General features: G+C 41.3%; 1 protein-coding gene across 7 annotated transcripts in view; it reads right to left on the minus strand.

The window, feature by feature from the left end:
• Positions 1–1,898: 1,898 nt before the first annotated feature.
• The window catches only part of LOC147010865 (teneurin-3-like), a 307,484-nt gene continuing 286,749 nt past the window's right edge, over positions 1,899–22,633 (minus strand). For 4 of the 7 annotated variants that reach the window (XM_085860650.1, XM_085860648.1, XM_085860649.1 and 1 more), the window contains 4 exons: positions 21,236–21,811; positions 20,518–20,896; positions 20,130–20,266; positions 8,221–11,428 (listed from right to left, as the gene is read on the minus strand). In XM_085860650.1, the coding sequence (XP_085716776.1) occupies positions 10,592–11,428; positions 20,130–20,266; positions 20,518–20,896; positions 21,236–21,811 (1,929 nt within the window). In that variant the 3' untranslated portion in view covers positions 8,221–10,591. Of the gene's footprint in view, positions 4,081–6,066; positions 6,157–8,220; positions 11,429–20,129; positions 20,267–20,517; positions 20,897–21,235; positions 21,812–22,633 lie in introns of those variants that run through there. The other 3 variants (XM_085860654.1, XM_085860652.1, XM_085860653.1) reach the window with 3 other exon arrangements.

The following is a 22,633-nucleotide window of genomic DNA, read 5'->3' on the forward strand; positions in this document are numbered from 1 at the left end:
GGGGGAGAGAGGGTGAAGGGTAGGGGAGAGAAGAGGTGAAGGGTAGGGGAGAGAAAGGGTGAAGGTTAGGGGAGAGAAAGGGTGAAGGTGAGGGGAGAGAAGAGGTGAAGGTTAGGGGAGAGAAGACGTGAAGGTTAGGGGAGAGAAGAGGTGAAGGTTAGAGGAGAGAAAGGGTGAAGGTTAGGGGAGAGAAGGGGGGAAGGTGAGGGGAGAGAAGGGGTGGAGGATCGGGCAGGGAAGGGGTGGAGGTTTTTAGGGGGTGAAGGTTAGGGGAGAGAAGAGGTGAAGGTTAGGGGAGAGAAAGGGTGAAGGTTAGGGGAGAGAAAGGGTGAAGGTTAGGGGAGAGAAGAGGTGAAGGTCAGGGGAGAGAAAGGGTGCAGGTTAGGGTAGAGAAGGGGTGAAGGTTAGGGTAGAGAAGAGGTGAAGCGGTGGAGGTTAGGGGAGAGAAGGGGTGAAGGTTAGGGAGAGAAGAGAAGAGGTGAAGGGGTGAAGGTTAGGGAGGGAAGGGGTGGAGGTTTTTAGGGGGTGAAGGGGTGTAGGTTTAGGGGGTGAAGGGGTGGAGGTTTATGGGGTGAAGGGGTGGAGGTTTATGGGGTGAAAGGGTGGAGGTTTATGGGGTGAAGGGGTGGAGGTTTATGGGGTGAAGTTTAGGGGGTAAGTTAAGGAAATAATTGCAAAGGGATGGAGGTTTAGGGGTGAAGATTTAGGGTACGGTATGGAGAGAAGTGCAAAGGGGTGGAGGTTATAGGGAAAGGTTGTGGAGATTTAGGGAGTTAAGGTATGGGGAGATGGGCAAAGGGGGTGAAGGGGTGGAGGTTTGAGGGTGTTTAGTTCAGTCAGTGAATGGAAATTTTATTTTTCTAAGGGGAAGAGGGGGAGGTCCATGAATTTGTGAATAGGGTTTTTAATTCACTGTGATCTGTGAATTCCCATTTAATCATTTGTAAACTGTGAATGGAAATTATATTTTTCTGAGTGCCAGGAACTGAACTGTACTGATAATTCTGTTTTATGGAGTAAATATTCGGAGGGAAAGCTGTGAAAGACAATTTTATTGTGCAATTCAGTTGATTAATTTTTTTTGTATCCAACACAGTCGAGGCTCGTGAAAGAGCTAGTACACTGAACAGATCAGGATGTAATAGGATGAGGGAGGGGGCTGTTCTCCACCAACAGTGGAGTCAAAGGCCAAGATAGAGGGAGACTTGGCCAAAAATGGGTGTGGGGAGGAATGGGTGAGGGGGGGGGTGCAGGAAAGAACACATGGGGTGAACAAGATGGGTACAGAAGGAAACTCCAAGGAGGGAAAGTTCATGCCAATGTTACTATTGTATATGCGGATGAATGGGTGTTAATTGTGAGCTTCCCATAAAGTTGTATTCTTGCCTTTTTAATCCTCTGTTAAGATATACATGAAGGGCTATTGTTGTCTGTGCTTCACCATTCCAGTCACTGGGACTAACCAGGGGGTATGATGAGAATATGATTTGCGTGTGTGTGTGATGCCAATAGCATTCATGGTGTCGTGCCAAGTCCTGGTACACACTTGCTGTTTTGAAGCATCCAATCAACTTGCCTTTGTGGAAACAGTCACAACAGTAGCAAAGAAGCTTGGTACTCCACTAATGAGTGAGAAACATGAATCCAATGTCAAAATGTTTTTTCTTACTTGCACCCATGTTTTATTTTTTTCAGGCCTGCTACAAACACGAATAATCTATCCAAATAACTATGAAGCAAGGATGGTCTTTAGGAGCATAAATTACCAAGGATGATTGCAACAAACAATGAAAAACACCCCAATTATTATTTTATTCACCATTCGATTCTTGGGGGTAGGATGTGCAGGAATAAATCTGAATTGTGAGCGGTCAACATTTTGGGTGCGCAGGAAATAAATCACAGGTAAATATCTGGTTTGATACTAACATGTATAGTGGTATTTTTCAATTAAAATTAGAAGCATGGATGTGCTTTACAACCAAAACAATGTCCTTTAATTGGTTCCTTGTAGCAGGTGGGTGTAATCTGGATGAAGACCAGTATTACTGTTTGATGAGTCGACATCTTTGGCATGCACAATCAAGTCACGGTCATATCTGCGTATGATCCAATCGAAGGTAAGTTTATAAACCCACAAAATCAAAGTATAATAAATAAAGAATTATATTTTGATAGCAATGACAGATATTGGTCAACATTGTTCTTTTAATTTGTTAAAGGGCATTTGAATCCATTGGTGATATGTTCGGTGGATTAAAACTATTAATATAGCTTTTCCTTTTCATAAACAGTAGTGACATCATGCCACCCAAAAAGAGGTCCTTCATCAGCAAAAACACTAAAAACATTAAAATAAAATAAAATAAATTCAAGAAGAGCAGAAAGAAATATTCAAATGCCATCATTGTGGTGGATGCAGAGACTCCAACAGAATTAATGGATGTGGTGGTTATGGAAGATCTTAACGGAGATGAAGTGCATTCTGATGATGGGCATAATGAGATAAATGTGGATAAGGAATGAATAGAAGATGCATCAGTGACTTGAAATTGCACAACATATAAATAGGAAATGTTAAGATATAAATATAAAATAAATATATCAGTTAAAAATGTGTCCGTCACATGTATTTTAAAATATTGTAAGGCGTGGATATCATGAACATGCCTGTGACTGTGACATGACAGGTATTTGAAATGAGAGTGCTGTTACACCCCACTATCCGTGGATTCGCTATTCGAAGACCCCGTATATTCACGGTTGATAAAATGTGGCCCGCTTCGATAGTCACGGCCCTGTGCTTCACGTACTCCCGGCTTTTCATGGACGTATTCATGGTTTTTCGCAGGCATATTCGTTGTTTGTTTTTTTGGTGTTTTTTTTCGCGGGCGTACTCACAGTTTTTTGCGGTTTTTCACGGGATTTTTGATTTTCCCTTGTGAATCACGAACCGCCAGGAACTTATCTCCCTTTTCCCCATTGAAACAATGCCCTCACATTCGCGGATTCGACATTCGCGGCATTATCCAGGAACGGCTTTCCTGCGAATAGTGGGGTCCGACATTATTATAACCCATACAACAGAATTGGTGCCTCCTTCCCGACTAATACACATTTTCGAATCCTATGCGCCACAGGCAACTTGCTAATGCCTCCTTTTTTTCAAACACAGTAGATACTCAGGCTTGTGGACGAGCTAGTACACTGAACGGGTCGGGGCATAACAGATAAAAAGAGGACGCAAAACACGCCGTCATGGGGTGCACAAGATGGATCCAAAAAGAAACTCTCAAGAGGAAAAACTGGAAAATTGGAAGGAGGAGGGATTTGGGTAGGGGGTTAACAAGGGTAGAAAAGATCATGGTTTTAGATTGGAGATGATCTGATATGGTGATGAACAGCTGTTTTAAAAACATGGAGGGAAGAATGAGATTGAAGAGGATGTGGAAGTTGATTCCACAGGTGGGGAAAAAGAGGAACAAATGAGTGGAGGTGAGCAGTGATCCTAGATATAGGAAGTTTCACCAGAAGGGGGTTCATGGTGGACGATGTGAGCCCTGCAGAAACCTGGGGGTCGGGGGAGAGAAAGCATGGAAAGAGCAGAGTCAGAAAGGTTTGTGTTGGAGTCTGTAGAAATTGTGATGATGATAAATACAATTCTTTCTCACCAGTTACAATGTGGATTGAAGAACAGTTGGTTGAATGGCTGCAGCAAAGAAAGTACGAGGAATGCCAGGACATGTTGGACCAGATGAAATTGGAAAAATAAAGTTGAAATCACTATCCATTTTCTCAAGTTAAATCATTAGCCATGCTTCACTTCATCATATTTTACCAAGACATCAGTGGCTCTTTAATCTTGTAAGTTGCACTTTGGCTTCACAGTTGAGTTGTTCTTTAACCTGATCAGTCAAAAATGCTGCACAAGGCTTTACCTCATTACTGTTAGTGTTCTCTCGCATCAGTGATGTTTTACTTGACATAATAGCCTTCAATCACATCAGTGATGCTGAATCAAACTCGGTGGTGTGATGATAGAGCGTTCACTCCGAGTCTGAGAGGTCGGCGGTTTGAATTCTGTCAAAACAAAGACTTTAAAATGGTATGCGTGTGCTACTTCCTCTCGTAATGCTCAACATTTTAAAAGGATAGAGCACGGACCAACAAACATATGTTGGTAACTATTGCACATGCTCATTGGGCTCATGCGTTGTCTCCTTGGAAGGAAACTCATATGATCACGTCATAAAATGCATACTACAAGCATGATAATGATTACGTGCACTAATTAGCATAACCATTCCAATTGAATACACAAAATACACAATGGAATCCACAATCAATACAATGGAACACACAAATTAAACAAAATCCACAATGGAATACACAAAATTGACAAAAAAAAACACAATGGAATCCACAAAATAAACAAAGTAAACGACAATGGAATGCACAAAATAAACAAAAAAAAACTCACAAAATAAACAATAGAATACACAATGGAGTACACAAAATAAACAAAAAATACACAATGGAATACACAATGGAATACACAAAATACGCAATGTAATAAACAAAAATATGCAATGGAATAAACAAAAATACACAATGGAATAAATAAAATACACAATGGAATAGTGAAAATAAAAATCACATTGGAATACACAAAATTTACAAAATGCACAAGGGAATACACAAAATAAACAAAAATCACAATGGAATATACAAAATAGACAATGGCATACACAAAATAAACAAAGAAAACAACAATGGAATGCACAAAATACACAATGAAAAGCACAAAATACACAATAAAATACACAATGGAATAAACAAAATACACAATGGAATAAACAAAATACACAATGGAAGAGACAAAATACACAATGGAATACTGAAAATAAAAAAGCACATTGGAATACACAAAATTTACAAAATGCACAAGGGAATACACAAAATAAACAAAAATCACAATGGAATACACAAAATAGGCAATGTAATACATAAAAAAACATAATGGAATATACAAAATACACAATGGAATACACAAAATAAACAAAGAAAACAACAATGGAATGCACAAAATACACAATGAAAAGCACAAAATACACAATAGAATACACAATGGAATAAACAAAAAAAAAACAATAAAATACACAATGGAATACACAAAATACGAAATGGAATACACAAAATATGAAATGGAATAAACAAAATACACAATGGAACACAAAAATACACAATGGAATACACAAAATACACAAGACTCAATGGAATGCATAAAATAAATAAAAACCATAATGGAATGCACAAAATAAACAAAAAACACAATGGAATACAGAAAATAAACAATTTCGAGCTCTCGGGTGGTTTGTGGGGGATTTGACCCCTCAAAATAGGTATTTGCTCTTTTCTCCGAAACTATACGTGATTTTGATGAAATTTGACCACAACCTTCATCACCCGTGATGTGCCAAAGTTTGTTCACTGCATTTTAAGAAAAACATTTAAGGTGGTCTGTGGGGGGTTTGAGTGATTGTCGCTCTTGATCCAGGTGAGCTTCAGGATGTGCAGTCCTACTTTTATGTCGAACATGAGGGAATAGGATGTGAGAAACCCTGGCATTGTTGTTTGTGAGTAAAATAAATAGATGGTCTCAAAATGCAAAACATATGACTTGATGTTTTGCAAAACATTCTATCCATGTAGTACCATTTTGTCATTATGTATGATTATTATAATGTAAGTAAAGGGGGGCGGGGTGAGGTGTAAGCTGGTCTGTTATTAAATGTAAACTGGTCGGGAGAGCCAGGTATGGCTGTTAATCACTCACTAGATAACTCATTAAGCTCTAGTTTAAAGTCATCTGGTCATACTTGCACGAACCGTGCATGTCCATTGGGAATCAAAATGTTTTTTAATATAAAATGATTTTACACCTAAGAAAAGAAAGTGTAGTCTTTCATTTCAACAGAGTAACAAAGATAGATTTGGGACATCATCAAGTGAGGTCATCCCCATCCATACTCATATTTTCGACTCCCTTAACCCTCCCAAGCTCACCTTGTTCCTTTCCATGTTTTCCAACCACGACTCTCCAGGTTATTCCACCAACCCCGACCTGCTCCTCTCCAGGTTATTCCACCTGCCCCTCTCCAGGTTCCCAGCAAACAGATCATGTAATCATAACGTTGCTGGAATGTCGTAATTAGGTAATGGAAAAAAAAGTGTTGTAGAAACGTTTTTACGACGTTTAACGTTTACTTCATACGTAAAAACGTTGAAACATCGTTCCAGAAATGTGATATAATAATGCTATTTGACCGTTGTGGACAAACGTTACCTCAACGGTTTTGTTAGGTAATGAGCGAACGTTCTATCAATCAACGTATCGTGAACTAGAAACACCCGGCTCAACTATGGGAGCAGTCTTGGGGTTGGGGATTATTGGGAGAGGTGGGAAACTGGTTTTTCCCTTCTTTGGCTCATTACCTCTGACACCGAAGGTGGACGGAGGTTATGTTTTCACCCCTGTCTGTCTGTGAGCAGGATATCTCAAAACGTTGCAGACGAATTTGGATGAAACTTGGTGGACAGGTTGGGTGTGGGACAAGGACGAAATGATTCGATTTTGGTGAAGATCCGGATCCGGATCAGATAATTTTTTTATTTGTTTTAAATGATTCTTCATTATTGAGAAATGCGGCCAAAATGCATCAATACATTATTTATTTATTTTTTAATGTGTAACTCAGGTTGTTGCCGATATAGTTCCTTGCATGACAATGAACTTTTCAATGATACTGCTGTGGGGATGAGGATGACCACAGGGGATAACGGCAGTAATATGGAATCGATATTTCATTAATAAATGTGTAGTATAAGTGTTTGGTTTCTGTTTGAAATGATTTGTTCACGACATAAAAAAAAACATCATGGTCTAAGAGGATTTACATGGGTCAAAGTGGGTCCAGGTTTGCTCCCCCAAAAATAGGTATTTTCTTTAATCTCTGAAACTACACCCATGATTTCAATGGAACTTGACCACAACCTTCATCACCCATGATGCTAAAACGAATCGTCCTATTTTCATCAAACTTTACTGGGAATTCTCCCAACGTCCACACTGCTCAATCTCTTTCTGCGTATCAAGGACTTCATGTTTATGTTAGTTGTCCTTTTATGATATTCTGATGGAAGGCTGTGTTGTTAGCAGTGGAGGTTGGTTAGATTAAGGATAACTCATGATCTGTTCTTCCTATCCGAACTATTGAGGGGCCGGCAAGGTAAGGTGAGGGAACCTCCGAGAGGTTCCCTTATACGAGGTTGCCACCGGCACATCATGCATAAAGTCACTTACTTCGCCCATCCCAAGAGCATGACATCACTGCCGGTGTTGTCAGTGTCGTTACCTGTAGAGGGAAGGAGCACCCTGATGTGACAGCAACACAACCAGCCATTGTGTTGCTGCCACATCAGAGTGCTCACTGGCAAAGACAAGTGCCGATATTGACCAGAGTGGGAAGGTGTTGCCTGATTGAGCTGATGGCAGGAGGATGCTCTCTCAATGGTCATGCCACATCATGTGGGGAACAAGAGGAGATAGGGGGGGGGAGGGAAGGGGAGAATGTGGTACCCTAAAACCTTGGCCACTTTTTGAAATACCTCCACCCAAAATTTGGAGTCTCGAGATGCTCGGGTTCGGCCATGAAAGAATAATGTACAAACACTTGAAATTATTTATAAGATAATCGTCGTTCATTGCGTATCTTTGTACCACTGGATCTGTCCGTTTCAGTGTCTCATGCCAAGGTCTTTATTATTGAATAAATTATTATTTCATAAGACTATGTTCCTGCTCCATTCTCTGCCTCCCGCAAGTCACTTGTTTCGGTGTATTGGATAATCTGTGGGAGAATCGTTAAATTAAGTAGGGGTCAATGAAGAACATCCTTCATTTGGATGAGTGTGGGTTACTTGGTGTCCTGACATTAGTGTCACGTGACCCATCCCCTCGGTGCTGCGGATCAAAATTGGAATTAAGCCGGCCAGTCATGGGAGTAGTACCTCTCAGCGTGGACGTTCCTATCTCATGGGACATTGGCGTCGATTGGACTGGCGTTCGTACAACAATGCAACTATAGTCCCCGCAAAACCACAGTGACAACTCAAAACAACGAGCAAGTGTGAATGTCAAAGAACACAAAGGCAATTGGATGTTTTAAAATGTCCTTCATTTGTCAAATGTACAAAAGTATTAGAGGGGGTATGGTGAGGCTGGCGGGCAGAATTTGGTTTCACCTGCATAGTTTGCCATGTCACGTGGTCAAGAGAACAGGGTCAGAAGGAGATGGTATCGGAGAGAGATCGGGATGAAGAGAGCAAGAAAGGGAAATGGGCCAGAACATTCTGAGGAGATGAGAGGGAGAGGCATTTGTTCAGACCGCTATTGCAGACTGCCACCCACAGGGCAGTATGCAAATTGTAGATTTGTTTCAAACCGCCAGAGCAAAACTGCTGACATTTAACTTCATCAACGCACATCCAGGTTACGAACTTGCAGACCGGTGAAAAGAATAAAGAATGAACATTTTGAATACCGAGCCTGTAAAAACAAAGTACGAGAGAAAAGTACAGCAGTGCAAGTGCGGAGACACTTGCGCGGGGCGGTGTGACATCACAAAAATGAGTCCTGCTGAAGTACAGGTGTGCAATGCACATTTTAACACACTGAGCCACACCACTTCAACTGTTAAAATGTCATTTTGAATCAAGAACAGCGAGTTAAAAAACATTCTTTTGTTCTCTCCTCGTCAAACTCCGTGTTTTTGAGTGGCGAACACTATAATAACGTCACGCTCGTGTATTCCGTGTAGTTTACCTCGCTTCACCAAGCATACCTCAAAGGTTCAATTATTTTTAATTGTAAGTCCAGGGCGTGTTGTAAAGTATTGCCTACTCTTCTTTTTCTCCAAAATGGGTAAAGCTATCCGAATGAAACGAAGACATACTAACATCAATGTTCATTCTACCACGGTGCATATTTATTACTCAACGTAATCACCATTGCAGTCCACACATTTCCACCAACATTCAAGTAGTGCCGTGATCCCGTCACGATAGAACTTTGTGTCCTGCTGATTTAACTCGCACCTCACAGTGGTCTTGACATCATCCTTGGAAGAAAACTGTTCTTCAGGAAAGTGTTCCTTAAGTTTGTGGAAGAGATGAAAATCTGATGGAGCCAAGTCAGGGATGGTAATCCTTTGTGGTGATACTCCATTGACAGTCTCTTACTCTCAGCAGTTATGCCAACTCTCCTCTCAAGAGCTTCATGCTTTGCAGCACTGACAACGTCGTACTGCCCTCTGCCATCTTCACGAACGCAGCAGTGAGACATCTTGTCAGAATCACGGAAATTCGCACCCAGTGGCGGGAAGAACTAATGTTCGGACTGTGCTTTGTTTCGTTCGAATATCTTTACCTGTTTTGGAGAAAAAGAATAGGAGGAATTACTTTTCAACGCACCCTGGTACATTGGAACAGTCGGACCCGATGGTCATTCAGAATGACCTGTGATAAGGAAAGGGAATGAGTCAACCACAGTGAGTGGGATAACATCACATGGAGAGCAGACAACCTGGGGCAGGCGGATTATCCGACCATCAAAGTCGTTAATTAGCCAACTGAGTTTTCCCGACGATCCAAGAGTGAGGGCAAAGTTCTGAAACAAGCTCGACCTCCTGAATCTCAGAATCTGAATCCATAATAATGCTGCCATCAGCTGGATTTGAATCATTTGAATCGGCATCAGTTGCATCACAGCCTCTGAGATGCCAGTCCTATGTCCAAAGCAACTAGCCACCACTATAACCTAATATTGCAAACTGAACATGTGTGAAGTGCATTGAAAGAGTTCATAAAAGTTCACCCACTCAGTTAAAGCTTTAGGAAAAGGTTTCCATCAGCTATTTCTGTGATATGTGTCCTTGTAGAGCTTGAATAGGGCTACTCCTATGAAACTTTTATAAGCAGGTTGGTCCTTTGGCATGGACAATGAAAAATGGTAATGCTGCGTACCTCAACAGGTGGAGGGAAAATTTACCCAAAAGCGCAAAATGCTCAGTCTGGCAGGGCTTTGCTCTGCATCATGTACGTGTGTCCTGACTCCTGGTTTGTAAAACCACCTCATTGCCCACACCATCCTGAGCAAGTGTATCTTGAGAACAAGTCTTTATGCACCAAACATTCAAGTTTTCACAAGAGCGAGTTTCAGTTGCACATGGTAACAAGTTTCTATATTTCCAGGTAGATCGCATAAAAATACTATAATATTTACATTTTTAAATAATTTACAGAGTCGAGTAAGAGAACAAGGAACTGCAAGAAACGAAAATAAGGACAAAATTAAAAAAACACGTCTTTTGTTCTCTTATTCTTTGTCCTTTTGTCTAAATCCATCCAGGTCTTCACTCTGGTTGCACTCTACCTCTCTAACACTCGATCTCTCCCTTGTTTGTGCATTTCTACAACAAAGAAATTCACATAATCTACTGATCACTGGCATCCTTTGGCATTGTCCTCCTCCTCACGCAACTTTTCTCACAATCTGCACATTCCTGGAGCTGTCCGCAAGTTCTGGGAAACTTTCAGGAGGCAGAAGATAAAGTGGCTCCAAAGACTGGGGGTTCCTGCCAGCCAGAAGATCGAGCTTCTCTGTCTGGCTCCAGCGTGTAGACTCTCCACTCCTTATAGCCCTTCGCTCACGCTCCCACGCCCCAGACCAGGCTCTTCTTTTTGCCTCAGTGAGCAGGCGAGCACGCTCATCTGGCACGTTTGAGCCGTACCGTAGCCTTATTGCCAGCGTTCCACGGCGTAGCTCTACATCCATGTACTTGCTCTGCTGCCCTTCAGCAGAACTGACTGTGGACCCCCGGACTGTCAGGTTGGCACCCACTCCAGGTAATAGCATTCTTCGCTCGGGGGATCGTGTCTCTACAGTTCCTGTGCCAATAAGGCCCATGAGCGGTGGAGGATTTAAGCTCTCGGCGGTACTCCCACTTACCAGTATGCCTACTGCCACCAAGTCCAGCGTGGGGTCTCCAGCTTTCACAAAGTGGTGTGTGTCCGTGCCATTGAGTGTGAATTGTAGGCCACGCAGGTACACCGAATTGTGCAACAGCTGTGCTACTTTACGCTCGTCCGGACTTGCTCCTGGCACAGTCCAAGCTGATACCTGTCCATATTCGTCGATTGAAAAACGTATGGCATGGCCAAATAATGATGGCTCGGCAGCAAATCTTGGCTGGTTGAGATCACAGCAATCTTGCCAGTCATTGCACCGCAGTGAAAGGCTAGGCAAATCCAGTTTTGTAAAGGCATCCATCTCGTTGTGGGCAAAACAATCCACGTCTGTCTGCAGTTTCTGTGTTGGGATTCAGGTGGTGATAAAAGTAATCAGGAAATGGCTGTCTTTTAATGTCAAGCCTAGTTAATAAAAACAAGACACACGTTAATGGCTTGAAGGCCATTGCACAAAAAACCATTGAAGATAAAAGGTTTAACAGAAAATCAATATGCATGTTGTTCATAGGTATTTGGTCTATGATTTCGGTCTTGAGATGTAAGAAGTAAACCTGAAGCTATTTTAAAAGTGAATATTATTATACAGATGAACTGGTTTCCACCAAAAGGCTTTTCAGATGAGGAATTTGAATGGGCAACCTCAACCCCTCAACTCATTGTCATGCCGAAGGCAGCTGTCGGTAGCATGGTTTACAGACAATGAACACTGAGAAAGCAGATCCATGGGAACTGGCGCACGTAAAGACAAACTCATGGCGCGAGTCCTCGTTGAGCGTTGCTTGTATAAAACACAAGCCGAGCCCCTGCCTATGTCCCAAACCTAAAATGGTGCTGTCGTTTCCCCACACAAAAATGCAAAGATATTTGGGAGGACCTTGGTGATTTCCATGGTGAGGAAATCAATGCCATTTCTACTCGTGTGGATGATATATTATGTGCACCTACAATGATCATTGAATGAACACAGACAGGGTCATAACGTCTGTATGTTAGGTCGCATCACAGCAATAAGGGAATGAAAGCATCAATTTCATGAATAATCTTCACTAACTAAATGCATATGTAAATAAAACTAACCAGTTTGCTCAAGATTGGCAAGTTTAGAATAACAAACATGCATCTGCTTCGATTTGTCATAACAATAATAAAAATAACTAGAAGGGTACTTGGTACACTGCATACCTACACCACGCAATGCCAAATGCAGCACAACAGATCAGGCAAATTAAATTTTTGAAATATCATTCAACTACATATATATATATATATATATATATATATATATATATATATATATATATATATATATATATATATATATATTATATTATATATACACACACACACACACACACACACACACACACACACACACACACACACACACACACACACACACACACACACACACACACACACACACACACGACATCAAATTAATGTGACTGGGAATATCCATTATAATAAAAAAGAAGGCACAGCCAACCAATAAAACTGAACCCCACTCTCCAATTTTGAAACAAACAGGAAGAGCAGGGTCAGCCTCAGGCAACGTTTCGCTTGTGATCCACAAGCTTTATCAAGCCAAAGGGAACGAGCTGGCGCATGCGGCCATTTTATTCATTTTTATAGACCACTCGACCTACTTCGGTCATGCACGGCAGCATGGAACCCTTTTTTTGTTGTTAAAGCAAGAGAAAGCCATATCATCATCATTGGGTTACTTCTCATTCCTATGTTTATCCAACAATGATTACAGCAATGATTATCCAACAATATTAATGATTTTTACCTGGACTCAAAAAATCCTCGTAACAAAAACAGCAAGGAACAAGAAAAAGAGCAATCAGAGATTACAGATCCTCGCCAAGACTTATTTTGTGTGGTTTTTGTGTACTGGGTGTTACATAATTAATGAGACATAACTAGAACTGCCACTTTATAACTGCTGTCAGTGATGACCGGGTACCAAGACGCCCGCTTTGATTGGATGCCTGACCCTAACACATGATGTTTATTATTATTCAATTGAATTCAGAATGGAATTAAAATAAATTCAATTCAAATCAAATGGAAGACCAAATAGGTACAGTGCTGCGCTGGTGTTATCAGAAGGAATCCGAACAAGCAAAGATGAAGTCATCAGGAGGAACCTGGATAGGATTCGCATTTCATCTGCTACTCCTCAACTCTCAAACCCATCCAGGCACAGCCAAGTGAGCCTTATTCGAAAAAAAAAAAAAAAAAAAAGGAACCCAGATCTAATTTTAAAAATAATTCTAGCTGCCAGACCATGCGTCCATTCAAGTTGATATTTAAAATATGTATTCCCTATCATTTCTAGTTCATACGTAAGAAGTTTCACGTGGATTGATTAAGCAGTTACAGAGAAAACATTATTTAATACTTTCTTCAATCGAATCTGGCTGCCAAACCATGTGACCTATCAATTAATCCTTAACAAACTTGTACACGCAAGGCTTTGGGAACATTTATGTGAATTTTCCCCTTGATCTGTCCAGCAGTTCTGGAGAAGAAGATTGTTTTTAGGTTTTAGGGCAAATCCAATATGGCTGCCAAACCATGTGATCCATGATGTCATATGTGTGAACCTATTGTTCCTCATGGATAGGTGGTCATATGTGTAAAGTTTCACCTAGATCTGCTCAGCCACTTCAGAGAGGATTTTTGAAGGGATTTTTGTTTAAACAATATGGCTGCCGAATCACGTGACCGATGATGTTATCAAATTTTTTTCTGCAGACCATTTTATCCTGAGATGGCCCTCAACATTTTTCATAGTGATCGGATGTAGTAGCATTCTACATATGCAATTATGACGTCATAATGAAGGCACCTATGACCATCAAAAAAAAAAATCACATTTATTCCCCATGAGGAGTACACTTGCCCTTTGCCAGGTTTAATTTTTTCCTTGGTGCAGTTTCAGAGATACAGAGGTCCAAAGTTTTTCCAACATGGCTGCCACACCATGTGACCCATTACCTCATAATTATCATTAAAACATAATACATAAGTAGTTGCTCCTATGTACTAAAGTTCTGTGCAGACAAATAAACAGACAAACAAATGGACCCAAATGCAATTCCCTCTCCTTCGGCGAGAGTAACAAGAAATCATTGGTCGATTTATTTTACCGTATTACCCAGACCTCTCGGAAAGAATTGCCAAAGTGATGCGAGGTTGGACAGTGTCATCCTCCCACCTGCCATTATCTACAAATCGGAGTAGCCTATAAACCACTACACACTATCCACAGTGCTATCACCAGATTAAAAGACATTCCATCTGGTGATAAGTCTGGAGTGGTGTACAGTAGCACTTGCAAAGATTGTGGTCAGGCGTATGTTGATGAAACTGGGAGAAGGCTCAAGTCACGTTTGGATGAAAATAAAAGGGCAATGCAGCTGGGTAGGGCAGATCAGTCAGCCATTGCACGGCACCGGGTACAAACCGGTCATGAGTATGACCTGGCTGGAACCCGTATACTGAGTGCCATGCCCACCAAACACTGATGACTGATTCTTGAAGCTTGGCATACAAAAGAACAGGGAGGGGGGGGGGGTTAACCGGTGAAACGATTGATCTCCCAACCCAATATAATACACTAAGAGAGACATCAAGAAGAGGATGGTGTAAAACTATGATGATTGACAAGCCAACCCTACCCATACACCACCCAGGAGTTCTAGCAGGTGCTCAACTGGAAGCACATCAGTGGGGAAAAAGGGGGAGAACAGTCCTGACCACTCATGTGCATCATTATAATACCAGATCATGATGTTTGCAACATAGGAATGAGAAGTAACCCAATGATGATAACGTGGCTTTCTCTTGTTTTAACAACAAAAAAAGGGTTCCATGCGCGACCGGAAGTAGGTCGAGTGGTCGATAAAAATTGACAATAAAATGGCCGTGTGCACCAGCTTTGTTCCCTTTGGCTTGATAAAGCTTATGGATCACAAACGAAATGTTGCCTGCTCCTCTGCTCTTCTGACCTACTCTCAATGGCACGTCCGGAGTGTCAAACAATGTGTGAATTGGACAAACTAACACTTTTTTTTTAGCAGTCGGAAATGTTGCCAAGGTCAAATCCGCATTTTAAATTTTGAAATTCGGTTCAGGTAAAGAGATTCTAGAGGTTATCGCATGTACTGTACGGAAATGAAATAAAGCCACGAACACTGGCGTCTCCGGACATTTATAAGCATTTCGATGTATCCAGTGATTCGTATGTATGATGATCAGGCATTCCATGATACGAGTGAGGAAAGTGAAAAAAAAATTGAGCGCTTTATCGTGAAGAAACTGTTGCGGCCTGTTTCAACTCAAGGCATTGTTAAGCAGGCCAACAAAAAATGGTGAATTAAGACCCAAGCGAGATGAAAGAGGGCTGATAAAGGGGCTGACCAAGGATGAAGCCTTGATAAAGGATAATTATCCTTATAATTAATTAATTAATTATAATAATTAATTATAATTAAATAAGGCCGTAAATTATCTTCGAAAGGGTTGTTTATAATTACCCAAACACAACGTTTTCATTCACGCACTCTCTTGGAGTTTCCTTCGTATCCATGTAAAGTTTGGGGCCACTAGGTTTCATGGTTTTGGAGTTATGAAAGAGACACACACACCGACACGCACGCGCGCGAACACACACACACACACACACACACACACACACACACACACACACACACACACACACACACACACACACACACACACACTTATTATTAAAGATTTGTTTTGACTTCTCTTCGCGATTACATTCCTTCACAACCATCTTACTATAATTCACAGTCTGTCTGTTCCCAGGTACCGCAAAAATGGCTGAACCGATCACAACCATTTTTAGCCGTGTCTCACAAGGCGAGATGTGGCTCAAAGGGAGCTCAGCGTTGTTCTTCTTATTATTATTATTATTGTTCTTCTTGTGAAGACAAAACCTTTAGAACTCAGCTCTTTTTTATGCAGGATCCAGATCTCCTTCAATACTAAACACTTGTACACATCCTCGCATTGAGGGTGTCTTTTGAGAGCGTCTATCATGAACTTTTAAATATATTCGGACATTTGCTTTAAAGTTTCGAAAAGTTCACGTTACTATTTAAAGATTATTCCATTTAATGTATTGCAATTTCGTAAATAGACTATTTATTTCGTAAATACACTATATTTCGTAAATACACTATATTTCGTAAATACACTATGACGGGTCTCACGATTGGCTTAATCAAGGCACGGGACGAAATATTGGAAGTTGTTGTGTTGTTTTTTTTTAGCCGACAAAACCTTTAGGACGCTGCTCTTGGACACATTTGTCCTTGTTTGGGTGTGTAATCCTTGGACCCCTTGGAGTAAAATAGGCATAAATATAATAACATGATCCCCTTGAGGGCTCCCGTAGGGAGTGGGTGCTTCTAGTACACTAAATTAGTCAATTTACAAAGATTTACAAATAAGTAAAAAAAAAACACAAATAAAGAAACAAACATTAAATTCGGATAAAAAAGCATCATGGCAAAAAACCAATAAAATATGACAGTTATATTACACAAAACAATAAACACCAAGCTCATGTTAAACACAAAGACTTCAGCCGCATAAGCAAGAGAAAAAAGAAAGCACATTCAAAACACCGTGTAGAATTTTCATGAGACAGCCGTCAAAAGAACAAAAGGGCCCCCATGTCTCACAACTACAAGAAATATATACATATATATATATATATATATATATATATATATATATATATATATATATATATATATATATATATATATATATATATATATATATATATATATATATATATATATATATATATATATATATATATATGCCAAAGAGCACCCTAAGCTAGCCCAAGGAAATTGCCCATGGGATGAATAGAAAAAAAACCTCAAGAGTAGGAAGGGTCTCAGATAGCTGAATGTGAAAACTCTGCTGCTTATTCAAAATGGAGGTTAAAATGGGATGGGACTGCACTAATAGCAGACGCTTTCTTTGACATCTTATAATAGATAACATGTTGGAGTTCGTTAAGTTATTGTTCCTAGGTGTGGGAAGCCAATCTCTATGTATGTTTGATTTTAAAAGTGTATTACAAAAATTGAGGGAGAACTGTTCGAGCCTCTCAGAGAAAACAGGAATATTAGCTGATGAATATCTCTAAGGTGAGTTCTACAATAGTCACTAGAGAATTATACAAAACACTTTCAATTGCAATTTCTTCAACCATTTCCTCTGGACTTTAGTCAAGCCACAGAACCATCTGGGTGAAGCATATTCCAAAGTGGGTCGAACATGCTGTAAATACACTGTTATTAAATCAGAAACAGCGATATTATGACGTTTCAGTTGCCGCAAAAATGAAAGTTTTCTCCGAAGTGTAATGGTTTGAGCGTCCACTCCGAGTCTGGGAGGTCAGTGGTTCAAACCCCAGCTGATTATTACCAAATACTTAAAAAATGGTACATGTTGCTTCCTTGCTTGACATTGAACATTTAAAAGGAAGCATGGTCTATCCCCATTAGTTAGCATCCACAGGGAGGAAGAAATTCCTCGTGAGGAAATGCCCCGCTGAGTGTGGTGAGAAAAGCGGAGCCATTGTTTGGATGTCGTTGGTACTCAGAGTACCCCAGGAAGTGACGACACTTCCCCCAAGCTCAGTGGCTCTGTTTCATCCAATAGTCTTATGTTGTGTCACGTATGTTCAGCTGTATGTCTGTGTGTGCGTGTACGTGTGTGTACGTGTGTGTGTGTGTGTGTGTGTGTGTGTGTGTGTGTGTGTGTGTGTGTGTGTGTCAGCTGCACTATGAGCCTTAGATCATGTAAAAAAAAAATACCTTTACACATGACCTTAATTTGAGTGAGTGTTCCATTTCCACCTGGACTCCCATCAGTTAAATACAATCATCACGAATGTGAAAACTTGGCACATCTGCCAGGAGTCTTCGAAAACATGAAATTGTGACTTGGCATTTTCTAGGATTAATCTTCATGCTGTTTTTGGATGACCATTCTTGAAAGCGGTCAAGTTGCTGCTGCACAGAACTAGTTTGTAAAATGTCATGATAAGCTTGATGCAAAGTCATCTTGTCAACACACTTATAGTGTGAGACTTCAGGGTGACCAGAAACAGTCATTTATCATGACTAAGAAAGCCACATGACCAATCTTTGTGCCTTGTGGAACCCCGACATTTGTTATTTCCCATGTTGAAACTCTCCTGTTGTAGCCTACGGCCTGGCTTCTGAAAAAACCTACAGATCCCTGGGATGAACTGCCTCAATGTATGGCTGGCTTGAAGAAAATAAAACACTCTACAAAGATAGATTAATATTTAGTAACTGTTGCATACAACCCCTTACCACCGCCCCCCCCTACCCACTCCAGTTCCTCCTTCATCCAAATTTCCAGTTGTCCCTTCTTGGAGTTTCCTTCTGTATCCATCTTGTCCACCCCATGCATCCTCTCCTGCCCCCATTCCTCCCCACACGCTTTGTTTGTCCAAGTCCCCCTCTACCTTGGCCTTCAAATCTGCTGTTGGTGTCCCCCCCCTTCCTCTCTCTCTATTGTTCCTTTTGCATCATGTTATGTCTTGATCCGTTCAGTGTACTACCTCTTACATGATCCTCAACTATGTATACAACAAAAAACAAATAGATGCTAAAATAGAAGTAGAACAAAAATAAATTAATAATAATAAAAAGATAGAAAAAAAAAGATGTTTGAAAACAATCTATCTATAATTCCAGCAATGTGTGTGTGTGTGTGTGTGGCTGTCTGTCTGTCTGTCTGTCTGCGACCGCAGTTTCTCGATGACCGCTGGTCCGATCAGATTGAAACTTGCCAGGAATATTGCCGGGGCCCAGTGGATGTGCCTTTTCAAAGTTTGATATCAATCGGACGAGCGGTTCCTAAGTTACGGCCATTTATTTGTCAACCAATGACAGGACACGGTGATATGACATCACGAATGACGTCACAATGAGTGTTTATTTAATTTTTTTTTTGCACGATTGACGTCACAATTCTTCTTCTTCTTGGTTTGGTATGACGTCACAATCGACACTGGGGACCTGAGTATGTGCCTTTTCAAGGTTTGATATCATTCTTCATCCATTTCAGCTGTTTCCCAAGTGTTTCCCAAGGTTTGAAAGCTGTTTTTTCCCAAGGTTTGAATTAATTGTTCAAATTATTCATTAATCCCAAGGTTTGAATCTTCCCAAGGGAAAGAGCTGTTTCCCAAGGGTTTGAAAGCTGTTTTTTTCCCAAGGTTTGAATTAATTGTTATGCTTGGTAGACATTTGTGAATACATTTACAGAGAGAGGGGCGAGAAAGGAGCGGAGAGAGGAGGGGGGAGAGAGGGGAGGAGAGAGAGGGGGACGAGAGAGGAGGACGAGAGAGGGGAGGGAGAGAGGGAGGTGAGAGTGGGGGTGAGAGAGAGGGGCGAGAGAGGGGCCAGAGAGGAGGGGAGAGAGGAGGGGCGAGACTAGGGGGGGAGAGAGGGCGGCAAGAGAGGGGTAGAGAGAGGGGGGAGGGAGAGGGGGCAAGAGAGGGGAGGTGAGAGAGAGAGGAGGCGTAACAATTCTTCTTCTTCGTCGTTTGATATGACATCACAATTGATGCTGGGGACCTGAATATGTTTCCCAGGTGTTTCCCAAATTTTGGCCATTTATGATACGGTTGGTCCGATCTAATTGAAACAATGCCCCAATCCAGTCATCGTTTACGAGAGTGAAGGAACGAAGCTACACATACTGGCATGCACCTACGGGCACGCACTCGTAATTAAAAAGGAGACAAAACAAACTGCAAACAGAAGGGTAATATAAGCAATTGAAAAGGATATAATCTTTCAACACCATTTATCTTTCATTAGCGATTTGCAGGAAATGGGAAATTTTCAGTTACAACATTATGTCTCTCAACCCGCGATATGGTAAACAAGTGAAACACATGACCAAATATGGTTGGATAAGATCAAGGAAAGGTGAGACATATTTACCTGCTGATGGTGAAAAAGGCTGTTGTGATGTTTCGAAGACAGAATCGGTTCTCTTGGATCTGGAATAGGAGGCTGTGGGAATCTTGGAACTAGATTGTGCAGGAAGAAGCCAAAAGTTTGCAGCCAGCTGTTCACATCTACAATGAGCAAAAAGTACCTTCATTTTACGTATCCTCATCACACACCTTTCACCTTTTCAAATTTAGACCTTGGAGCCCGAATTATTCCTAAAAATGTAAGCTCACTTCCAATTAAGTTTGACTGGAAACCATCATTTTAAACTGTAAATTGCCAAAGAGTATCCAACCCAAGCCCGACTCCAAAGATCTCTTTCAGTGCCTTCCCCAAAATAGCAACTTTGATGTTGGCCATGTGACCGTCCTCCCACCTGCCATGTGCAGTGGTCCTCTAGTGCCTCCCCCAACAGGATCATTGTGCAGGAACATGTACGCATTGAATGGCTCCAGGTCACGTGATAAACGTTCCCACAGGCCAGGTTCAGGTAGCGTCCAGCGTCCAGCAGCCACGTCGTAGTCCCTCCCAGAGAAATGGGCAAGTCGTGTAAGTGGCTCATACAGGGAACCACGAAAACCCAGGAGCAATGGGAGTTCTGGGTTAGAATCTTGGTATAGCTCCCCAAAGGGCGTATAGAAAAGGCGTTTGACAAGGTGTCCCTTCTCGTCAAACATGCAAAGTGGAGTCCCGACCTCATCAGTGCCAACATAAAATTCTCGTCCACTGCTCAGCTCTAATGCAAAGAGATGCCCCTGAGGATGCAACCGTCAGACAAAACAAATCCAGAAATTAATGAGTAAAAGTAAAGACTGGAGTTTGGGGAAGTGACGTACAAAATTAAATTATTAATTAAACACGTATCACGTCATGAAGAACATGGCTTTGAGATTATAAAAATGAAAGAGTTTGGTGGAGTTAATAAACTGAAAATAATGAAGTAGGTAAGCATAGCAAAGGAAAAATCATGAATGATACCTGCCAGTTTACGCACCACAGCCTCTGGCAATGAGACATAGAATAGGTAAAGTAGTTAATTGTAAGTGCTGAAATAATGTTAGTTGTAAGTTAGTTGTAAGCGCTGAACCTTTTACCTGCAAGTCATAGTAGTACGCTGTGATTTCTCGATTGGTGTGGTTGTACACGTGTGTGAGGCGCGTCGGCCGTGACATGTCCGCATAGAAGAACTGAAGAAACCCGCCTCGTTGATCTTTCCTCCAGGCCCGTCGACCAAATGCATCGTACCCATAGGTGATACTCCATGCTTCGGTGGAACCACCCCCTCCCCAGGCCCGTACCAACACACCTCTCGAATCATATTCAAACCTTTCATTTCCACGGCCACAAAGGAAGCCATCGGCATCGACATCATAGGGAAGATCTCCTAGACTTGAGAGACGGTCACCAGAAGTGTATCGCAATGGGGCGAGGTGTGATGACGCGCCGGGGCTCAGTAGATGCAGATTGCCGTTCAGGTCGTAACTGTAGCGCCATGTGGGGCGACCATCCACTGCGACAGCCTGCAGCTGTCCATCAGGGTCATACTCATATTCTAGTGCTGTAGTGTTTGCAGTTGGGTCTATCCGAAAATGACGCTGAACAACGCGCCCAGCTACATCATAGCGAATAGTCAACCAGAAGAGCAATGAGCGAAGAATTTCATAGTGTACCTGTGAGAGGTGAACAAGGTTTAAGAAAAAAAAGGATTTTGTGAAATGGATTAGAGTTGTGGAGTCCACCAATCTTAGCAGAGGGAATATGAACAGTTTTGCAAAACAAATACCATATAGCTTTTACTCCAAATCAATATTCAGAATGGATTTCTACACCAATCTTAAAAATTTCCTCTTGCTTTAAAAGTTTATCAGGACTATGGTAAGATATAAGAACGCTTTTTGGTTTCATCATTCAACATCACTCGGTGGAGCGCATACCTCCGCCACGTGTTGCCTGATCCACGAGAACATATCAGGCCCAATACATTTTTGAGATATCGTGCTACATATAATTTTTGGACCTGTCTCTCAATGGTGAAAAATCACTTCAAAAATTATCAGATCTGGATCCGGATCCGGATCTTCACCAAAATCTAATCAGTTCATCCTTGTCACACCCCGAACTTGTCGACAAAATTTAATCTGGATCCGTCTACACCTTTTTGAGATATACTGCACACAAATAGACAAACAGACATAAAGGGGTAAAAACATAACCTCCTGTGGCGGAGGTAAAGAGAACGGCATTTACAGTGTAGAGGCCTATGTAATTCCGTGGGCACCAGATGATAATTTTCGGCACCATATATTTTTTTCATTCTTATGGATTCTCTGAGTCAGAAAAATCATAGTGCCAATTTTTTTGAGCAATTCAAATATTATTTTCAAGCCGATACTCGAACTACTCCTGAATCGCACTTTTTTCAATGATAACAATTTACCAACTTTTTTGTTTCTGGTTTAAACCAAGACATGTAACATATCAAACTGAGCATA

This window comes from Eptatretus burgeri, chromosome 16 (assembly GCF_056783735.1).
Source record: "Eptatretus burgeri isolate ZD-2024b chromosome 16, Ebu_testis_v1, whole genome shotgun sequence".
Classification (NCBI taxonomy): Eukaryota; Metazoa; Chordata; class Myxini; order Myxiniformes; family Myxinidae; genus Eptatretus; species Eptatretus burgeri.